This window comes from Mesocricetus auratus, unplaced genomic scaffold (assembly GCF_017639785.1).
Source record: "Mesocricetus auratus isolate SY011 unplaced genomic scaffold, BCM_Maur_2.0 Super-Scaffold_100676, whole genome shotgun sequence".
NCBI lineage: Eukaryota > Metazoa > Chordata > Mammalia > Rodentia > Cricetidae > Mesocricetus > Mesocricetus auratus.
In genome coordinates, this window is record NW_024429266.1 from 36,254,649 (window position 1) to 36,264,792 (window position 10,144).

General features: G+C 46.1%; 1 protein-coding gene across 1 annotated transcript; it reads left to right on the forward strand.

The window, feature by feature from the left end:
- The first annotated feature begins 5,401 nt into the window (after positions 1-5,401).
- On the forward strand, positions 5,402-7,509 carry Ier5 (immediate early response 5). The gene has a single exon (XM_005071304.4). It carries the CDS (start codon positions 5,620-5,622, stop codon positions 6,535-6,537), a length of 918 nt encoding a protein of 305 aa, XP_005071361.1. The 5' UTR covers positions 5,402-5,619; the 3' UTR covers positions 6,538-7,509.
- Positions 7,510-10,144: the final 2,635 nt, after the last annotated feature.

Here is a 10,144-nt window from a genome sequence, read left to right on the forward strand (position 1 = left end):
TATGTAACCAAGAATTACCCTAAAGTCTTTTTTTTTTAAATAATTTCATCTTTACTTTTTGTGCATTGGTGTTTTGTCTGCATGTGCATCTGTCAGATTCCCTGGAACTGGTACTACAGACAATCGCGAGCTGCCACATCGGTACTGGGAGTTGAACCCAGGTCTCAGGAAGTGCAGTCAGTGCTCTTAACTGCTGTGCCATCTCTCCAGCCATCAGACCTCCACCTTCAAAATGTTTCTCTTACAGGTGTGTGCAACAACACCTTGTTGGCACATTTGCATTTTAAATCGAAATGGTTTCGGGAGGTTTGTGTGCTGCTGTGTCCAGGTAAGAAGGCTTGTGCTCTCCCAGCCTTGACTTCTCACCTTCTGTATCCAATGGACTATTTCCATATTGCTGCAAATATGGCAGGGTTTATATTTTCCCTTGATTTTATCCTTAACGCTGCAACTGTTTTATGTTTCACTTTCTTTCTACTTTATCTTCCTTGTTCTTTCTCTCTTCTCCAGTTAAAGACGTTTGTTAATTACCCAATTACCCACAATACGCTCAGGCATATTTACATGGCTATGCTTCCCTACCTCCTTATTGTCCCAAGGTCAGTTTTGTCTAATAGAAATAGAACTAGAGCCATATATATATATATATATAAAACAATTATAATATAATTACATAATAATATAATGATTAACCTATACATATATAATACAATGTTAAATGATATGACATATATTAATGGGTTTAGATTATTTTATTTAACTTAATATAGCAAAAATTTTACTGTCTCCATACATAGCTATCATAACATTTTATTATGATTTCTGTTGTGATTTGGGAGGGGGCTTTGTTTGGGACAGGGTCTCTCTATGTAGTCTTGGGTAGCTTTTGGCTTTCACTGATCCTCCTTCTTCAAGGTACCTCAGCACATGTGCTGGGATCACAGGTATGCCCCACTGTGCTCTGCCATCACAGTATTAATGAGGCATTTTACATTTTCTTTTTGATAGTAAGTTCCTGACACCTGCTGTGTATTTTGTATTTGTCACGCATATCACTTCAAGCTTCAAAAATATGACACAGTAAATGGATTCTGGGGGAGAGGGAGAAACGTCATGTTCTGATTTTAAAATTGATTTAAGTCAATAAAATTAAATGCTTAGTATCTTGGCACATTTCATAGTCACTGTGTCCCCACCTCTTTGGGTGTAGAAGCTTCCTGGTCACAAGTGCCTGGTCCCTTGAGAGATGGATTCTGAAGAGTCCATTCTGTTGGCTCGGAGTTAGAGGAAATCCTGGCAAGAATGGCGAAAGCACAGTTGCAAGTTAGCTGACATTTGCTAAGCAAGCCCCCGTGATGTGCTAGGCCCTGGTGAAATAAAAAGGGTAACCATAGCAACAGGTCAGGCTTCCTAAGTGCCTATATGTGCCACAGCCTGAACTAAGCAATACCAGTACCTTTATTTGTCCCATTTTACATGATAGACTGAGGCCCAAAACTAGGATGCAGCTTTCCCATCTCGTTAGAGGTGAAGTAAGTAACTTTTTGAAGCTCACCCAGAAAATGAGCGTAGATTCAGGCATTACAGCCCAGAGCCTCACACATTCAAGTTTGAATACTACCATCCCAATTTATACAGCTCTACAACTTTGAGAAATTGGCCTCTCAGAGTCTCAATTTACTCGTCTATAATTTCTCTGTGGGACCAACCATCATGGTGCTTGGTGAGCCTTATATTAGAGATTATACACACATGCCACCCCTCTGGATGTGCCACCATGGCCACCCTGACTGTTACAATACTGGAATGCTCCCTGTCAGCTGACAGGATATACTTCCAGCTCTTTCCCCTTCCTGCCATCCTGCCTGTCCTACAGGAGCCTTCTGTAACCTGACGTTGAAAGTGCTTCAGCACCTACTTTGATGGTTAGAGTCTGTGTCCCATCAGTCATTCTGTATTTCCACTGTCCCTGTCTTTGATGAGGGCACAAGCTGGGAGGGTATTGGACAAAAAAGGAGAAAATGAAGGACTATAAAGTATACAGTGGTTAATGGTGGGATAGTTCGGCTCAGATGGGTCAGAAAGCCTGACCTCAGGCCCCATCAGCAACCTGCCAATGGTGGGCAGCATCCTGGATCATCACTCCATCAACGGAGGTTTTTGTCTCTCACATGTATGTGTGCACATGTGCTCACCTGTGCATTCTTACATGGAGGCCAGAGTCCAGTATCTTCCTCAATCACACTCCGCCTATTTAATCTCTTCTTCTTTTCTTTGGTAATTCCATACACAAGTATGAAGTATTTAGATCACATTCAGTGTCCTTTACCCCATTCCAACTTCTGGAACCCCACACCCTTCTCCCAACTTTATCATCACATCCCTCTTCTCAGCACTGAGTCCACGGAGTGCTGCCCATATTGCATACCCACTGGAGAATGGGAAACCTACCAGGGGTCACATCTCCCTCTTTTAGAAGCCATCACTTGCCAGAAGTTCCTCAGCTTGGGGTGGGACCTCGTGAGTTTCTCCGCTATTTATGCTGGAGTCCCATCTTACTTTTTGAGATAGAGTCTCTCACTGAACCTGGAGCTTGCCAATCCAGCTATACTGGCTGGCCAGTGAGTCCCTGGAAGCCGCCTGTTTCTGCACCCCAGCCCAGGGTTATAGGCATGCACCACTGCTGGGGAGCCAGACTCTGTGCTTAAGTAACAAGCCTTTGACTCACCGAGTCACCTCCCCAGCCCTGTCCCTTTATTTATTATTTTTCTTCACTCTTTCTAGTTCAGGCCTTCTCAATAATCCTTTGCCCAAACATTCACAGAAGTTTTATAGTTGAGTACTATTAGTTGAGCAATCACCTGCATACTGATTGTTCTAGAATCCATCCTGTGGTTCTCTTATTATGGGGAAATCTTTAGTGGGTCCCTGAGGCCCCATCTCTTCGTGGAGGCATCCATGACTTACTGTCATCACCTTGGCAACCTGACAAATGAGATGCTCCCTGTACTCCATCCTTACTTAGCTGTTTAGAGTCTGTGGGTTCTACCTAAGGGCTCTCAGCACCTCTTCAAATGCACTTTCCTTACTCAAACTTCCATCTGTGTTCCGTCCCTCTCCAGGCCCTTCTGTTGCTCCAAATTCAAGTGTAGGGTAGCAAGTCCTAATAACTAAAGTGTATTGATAGTGTACATGTGCCCAGTGCTGTGTGAAGAGTTTTATATGCGTGGGAAATGTTTTGTTCTCACAAAGCTCTAAGAGGTAGGTACTATTACTATCTCTATAATGAAATGAAAAAGACCGAATCAAAGAGAGGCGAAATAACTTCCACAGTGTACTTAGCAAGTAAGAAGTGGAGCTGGGATTCTGACCCCAGGAGCCTGTCCCTGTAAGCATTGTGTTTTGAAACAGTGTTTTAAAAGCTCTCGAACTTGTTCCTGTTGACTGTCAAGAGTCTGGTGAGGCCTGCGGATGTGGCCCTCCCAAGATGCTTCAAAGCCCTAGTAGGAATACCTGGGTCCCCATGAAACCCTGCTGTCTTCAGGTTTATCAGAAAATTTGGGTAGGAACGGGGTTGATGTCCTTTGACTTTTAAAAATAAAATCAGAATAATGTTTGGCGGGTGTGGTGTTGCACACCTTTAGTCCCAGCACTGGGGAGGCAAAGGCAGGTGGATCTCTTGAGTTTGAGGCTAGCTAGTTCCAGGACAGCCAGAACTACACAGAGAAATCCTGTCTCGGAAAACCAAAAATAAATAAATATTTAAAAGAAATGCTGATTAAAACAAATAAAGATTTGGGGCTGGAGAGATGGCTCAGTCATTTAGAGCACTGGTTGCTCTTCTAGAGGTCCTGAGTTCAATTCCCACCAACAACATGGTGGCTCAGAATCATCTAGAATGGGATCTGGTGCCCTCTTCTGTCCTGCAGACTTACAGGAAGACAGAGCACTCATATACATAAATAAATAAATGTTAAAAAGAAAGAAAGAAAGCTTTGAAAGACTCAGGTCCTGCACCTGCCCATGGTCATTAGCCAATTCACTGAGTCCACTCAAGATGGGTCGTCAGTTGGCAGGTAAGTTTAAGCAAGCTGTGTTAGACAGGAGCATGGTATATCACTGTACGGTTGTCTTAAGCACCACTTATTATGTGGCATTGATAAATGTACACATGAGATGCACTATTACCTGATACACTCTCGTGTCCCCCTGAATAGGTCATTTGTAATGCAGCAGGCTCTATCAGTACCTCACCAAGCTGCTTCTCCTGTGGTCAAGTCTACTTCTCACTATATTTTTTTCTATATAAACACATTGCTGGGAGAAACCCTATTGTGGGATCAGGTCAACTTTGCACACAGACCCCATGAAAAGGTACTTAATTTTATGGTGTCTAAGAGTTGTCGTTCATCTTCTGTATAATAAAGTAGGTGTATACATGATTTCTCCTTTTTAGAATTGCAACTAAAAGACTCTGAGGTAATTTACAAAGTCAGCAGGCACTAATACAATCTTGTGGCCCTTTTGCCAGGTACTTTTAAGACTCAGTGGACGAACACCCTTCTCCATGTTGTTAGCTTGACATAAAACAAATTTACAACATCACTATGGGAACTAAATTTCCCCAAGTGTGGATTAGTCAGTCACTGTGCTAAAAAACAAACAACAAATAAAAACAACCAAACAAGCAAACACTACGAAGAAGTAGGTAACATCTTCTATTTATTCCATTTAATCTATGTGACAACTGAGAATTTAGGGAACGAAGTGGAAGATGCCAGCTTTAGGTGAGACTTTGTACTTGAACACCGGTCTTTGATAAGCCAGAAGCTTGGGGATTTCTAGAACCTCCCTCCCCTTTTGTTTGTGGTCAAATGCTTAGAGTGTGATACTAATGGGAAAGGAGCTGACTCCAAAATAATATCGCAAATACTTCGTACTGTTATTCACTCAGGGTTGTCCCTGCCTTGTATGTATTGCCGTAGCTTCCACTCCTGCCAAGAAATGGTGTGAGCAGCTGGAAACTGCGCATGAAAGGAATCGAACTTTACTATGCAGTAGATTCCAGCACTCTAAGCGAACGAAAGTTCCAATAGTTCGGTTCTAGTGAGTTTGGCCAAGACAGCTCATAAATCGGAATCCCTGATGACAGACAGTTCTGTGGGTCTCACTCACCTTCACCTGTTACCTCTGAACCCAAATCCTACCGCACTTGGCTCCTGGGCCGCCGGCGATCGCCCCCTTTAAGAGCTTGCTCCGCGGGACTAACGTTTGAACCGGCCCTGGCGCCCCTCCTCCGCCTCCGATTGGCTGGGGACGGCGCACGAGGCGCATCGGCCCGCCCAGAACGGTTGGCGGCGCTTTGTGATTGGCGTTCGAGGAGTCTATATAAGGCGCTGTGCGGGCTCGCTCCGCTCAGTTTAGCGTCCGACCGAGATCGGGATTGTTGTCTGAGGCGAAGAGGCGGAGGGGACTACGCATCACCGGGTCTTTTCTCCACCGAGCTTTCAGCTGCCGAGGGTGCACCCCAGAAGCGATCCTGTTTCCGCCTCCCTCTCCTCTCGCAGCTTCGGCGTTTACCCCATCCCCTAGGCGCCACTCTCGAGAAGCGGAGGCAGGATGGAGTTCAAGCTGGAGGCTCACCGCATCGTCAGCATCTCCCTCGGCAAGATCTACAACTCGCGGGTCCAGCGCGGCGGCATCAAGCTGCACAAGAACCTCTTGGTGTCGTTGGTGCTGCGCAGCGCCCGCCAGGTCTACCTGAGTGACCCATGCCCTGGCCTCTACCTGGCCGGCCCTACGGGTATCCCGACGGTGCCGCCGCCTCAGCAGCCCGGAGAGCCGGTGGCCGGGCCACCCTCCGGTTGGGGAGAGCCGCCCCCGCCGTCCGCCCGCGCCGCCTTGCCGGAGCCCGAGCCGCAGCCTCAGCGCCCTTCGGTGTGCCACACGCCGGGAGCGGGAAGCTCAGAGCCGGTGGCCGCAGTGGCCGGAGCGGGGGACGCTCTCCGGGGCGGAGAGGCAGACTCGGCGGCAGCTGCCTGGGGCCGCGTGGAGCGTCCGCGCGCGGTGGCTTCTGGAGGAGGCTCGGACACGTGCCCCGAGGGGCCCCGGGCAGTGCGCCGCCCGTGCGGCTGTCCCCCGGCCCGGGAGGAGCAGCCAGCCGAGGACGGTTCCCCCGCGCCACCCGCCCCGTGTCCCAGGAAGCGCGGCGCAGCGGGAGTGGGTGGTGGCCGCGCTGGCTGCCCGGCGGCGCCCGGCTCGACCCCTCTCAAGAAACCGCGCCGGAACTCGGAGGAGCAGCCGAGCACGGGCGAGGAGGACACCGACGAGGAGATGGAGACCGGGAACGTGGCAAACCTCATCAGCATCTTCGGGTCTAGCTTCTCGGGACTCCTACGAAAAAGCCCTGCGGTCGGCCGGGAGGGAGAAGAGGCGGAGGAGAGCGGCCCGGAAGCCGCCGAGCCGGGGCAGATCTGCTGCGACAAGCCGGTGCTGAGAGACATGAGCCCCTGGAGCACAGCCATCGTGGCCTTCTGAGTCCCCGGGGCCCGAGCGGCTGGAGCTTGAGCAGCGGGCGTCCCCCAAGTGCGGCCGTGGCCTTTCCCGGCCTCGAGGACCAGCCAAGACCGTAGGCGCTGGGCGCGTAGGGGAGACTGGTTGCTGCCGGGCAGCACATGGCCCCGAACGGGGCAGCCCGGCTGGGCCGTGGCTCTCGAGTCTCGCAGAGACCTAGAGTTGGAGGCTTATCGGAAGAGGACGATCGATCGTTAAATTTTGTGTCTGTGTGTGTCCGTGTGTAAGTTTGTCTTGTGTTGAGACTGTTCTGTGGTTCTGGAATGCACCACCCCTTCCCCGGGGCTTGAGACTTTTGGGGGCGCAGACAGGGACTTTCCTCTGCCAGCAGCACAGAAAGGAAGCTGCTGGATGGCTCGAGGCAGGGGAGTTCCCCGTTCGATCTTGGGGGAGAGAGGGACTTTACACACTCTCATGAAAGCTAGAACCTCATCGACGCGCAGAGTGGTGTTTCCTCACAGGATTTCCTCAGACTAGAGGGAGTTCGTCCGGAGTAGAGACTTGTATTATTGTTCTCCCTACCTTTCTCTGGCACAGAAGAAGCGCTTCTACCCTGTGATTACTCTGGGACAGCAGAACATTAAGGGACCTTCAATTCCCTAAAGGGAAAAAAAAAAAAAAAAGCTTGGTGAACTTCACAGAAGAGTTCAAGCTTGGAAATACGGAGTTTATAGAGAAAAGATATATTTTTAAAAGCTCTAGCTCAGAACTTACTACACAGTGCTTTTAAAAAGTGTTTAATGAAACAAAGTTTACAGACGAGCTCTTAAGTGGAAGGACCTTATGGTTTTGTAGATACGGTGACTCCAGTCTTTGTTGTATAAAGGTTGGGGGAGCTGATAAGGTTTTTGTACAGTATTTTCTCCTCCTCTGTATTGATTTTTGTATAAAAATGTAACTTTACGTGTCTAACACGTATTAAATATTTTGAAGCAACTCCATTGCCTGCTTATATGTAATCACCTGTCTGGGTTTTCAACCAAGTGGGGGGAGGGGCAGCCAGTCTGGGAAATGGAAGGTGTGGTTCTTAGTATCAGTCATTGACAGACTAGGGACATTGTTGGTTGTCAAGTAAGTAAAGTATCAAGAGACACGTTTAAGGGTTTTGTTTTTGTTTTTCACACACATCCCCATCTCAGAGGACTGCTGATAGACACGGGTATCATTGACTGTCTGGAAGGTTCTTGAAACCTGTCACTACAACTGCCTTTTTTATAATCATCACAGGCCAGCTTGTTTTTCTGTAGACTGCTTGGAATCTTTAATATTAAATAATTTCAAGAGCCAAGTTGTAAAGCCATATCCTCAGATGTTTCCACCAAAACTTCCTTTCAGTCTCCTGTTAATTTATATGGATCATTTTTCGGATTTGAATGGGGGTAGGGTGGGGATAGATAACAACTTCACAAGTCTATTAGGACCAAGCATGAAGAAACCAATGAGATTGACTTATAAAAATGTTCAGACCCATCTCTGTGTTCCACTAGATGTCAAGATTGAAATTTCACTTTTTTTTTAAGTTTTCTAGTTTAGTTGTAGAAAGTAAATGCATTGGTGAAAGTGAAATTATGTGTATCAAACCAGAGGAGGAAGGAGGCCAAGGAGGGTTGGGTAAATTTAATTCTCATTTAGCAGAACTTCCTGATTTGTTATTGTCACCTACATGATGACATAAGTGTTTTGGTCATGATACACAGATGACAGCCAAGTCAATTTAAAGAGACCGTTTTGTCTAATGCAAAATGTTTCAGTATTTGAGAGGTAGTGATCTCTTAGGAGCAAACCAATTAGAGACTTTTAAAACATAATTGCTAGTACTTGAAAACAAAGCACCAGTTTCTAACTGGAGTGCTTAAGAGAGGAGAAACTGAGGAAAGAGACAAAGGCTGTATAGTGTTTAGACAAAAGGAACATGTGATGGAATGCATTGGAGGAGGCTGTTGCTTTGCTCTTTCTGTAAGACTCTGAAGCAGGGGAGCTGTTGGCTTTCTGCTCTACCACGATTATATATACATAGAATAAAAGTGAGGTGTTATGAAATTGCCTTGTTTTTCTTTTAGACATTAGCTACTTAAATTCTATTATAATGACTAAGGATCCATTAAGTGGATCTTAAACTGAAGGTGTCTGGGGCCTTAATTCTGCAAACATTTCCTGTTACTAGAATGCAGTTATGCTTGAACAGCTGTCTCGGTGTGCTTTTATATTTGAAAGGAGTAACATTTGGTGTGAAGAGAGCTGTGTGTTCGTTTTAGATGAGACTAAGGTCCCTTTTCATCCTTGGTTTCACAAGAAGATGAACCATGGGACTATGTGCTTAATTTAGAGAATGTAAATTGAAAAAAGTTTCTACAGCATCTTTTTGTTGCACAAACTAAATGGTGTAACAGCATGGGCTCTGGAGCCAGGATGCCCAGATTTTCATACCTTGGTCCTGTCACTTTTCTCTGAGGCTGTTGGTGTTTTTTTGTTTTGTTTTGTTTTTCAAGTGTAAAAGTAGGATAATTGTACTTACCTCATAAAGTTGTAAAAATTACTGAGTTAATGGTCTTGGAAAGTACTTCATACCTGCAGGGCAAGGTGACGCATGCAGGTAATCCCCAGCACTTGGGAAGCTGAGTCAGGAGGTTCTCCAGTTTGAAGCTTAGCCAAGGCTACACATTGAGACCCTGTCTCAGACTCAAACCAGATACCTCCTACTTGGGAAGCACTCAACTGTTCTTATCATTGCCATAGAAGTGAATTGTGTATATAAATCACTTGCTGGGTGAGAGAATTGTGTCCATTTGTAGGAAAGGAGTAAAAGGAGTTTTCTATTTTTAAATGATCTATCAGCAAATAAGAGTCCTTTTCATTCTTTTTTTCCTCTGGCTCCTGGCAGGCATTAAGCTTTGTTCTACCAGAAGTTTGTTGCTGTGTCTGTCTCACACCAACCCTGTGACTTTCTTGGATTTTATCAGCTCTATTTTCAGGAAGGAGTGAACAGGAGTAAAAACTCGCAAAGAACAAAGTTCTTGTTGACATACAAATGCTTTCAGTGATGAGTAAAGGGATGAAAAAATAGAGCATAGAGCTGTGTTTAGCTCTAATTGCTGGGCATAGAATGTTTCTTAAGCCATGCTTGTTGCTAGGCCCGGACATCTTGATGCCCAGGTAGGATTATCAGGACTGGATAAGATACAGTGTGTTTAGAGTTATCCAGCCTTTTTGGATGGGGACCACTTTGAGGGGTTCTCCAGTCTCTTCATTAAATTAACCAGTCTAGCAATAGAAACTGAACCCAGGACCCCAAACATATTAGATGGTCATTCTACACTGAGCTGGGCCCCCAAGTTGAAAACTTTTAACAGCTATGTAAAAGCCAGGTGTTTAAAGGCATTTGGGGGCAGGCTTGGTGGCGCATGTATTCAATCCCAGCATTCAGGAGGACAGAGGCAGTCTGAGGACAGTCTGATTTACATAAGTTCCAGGACTGTCAGAGATACACAGAACAGGTCTCATAAAAAAAAAAAAAAAAGACAAGTACTCCAAGAAGATCACATTAATAGAGAATAAGTAAAGGTGATAGAAT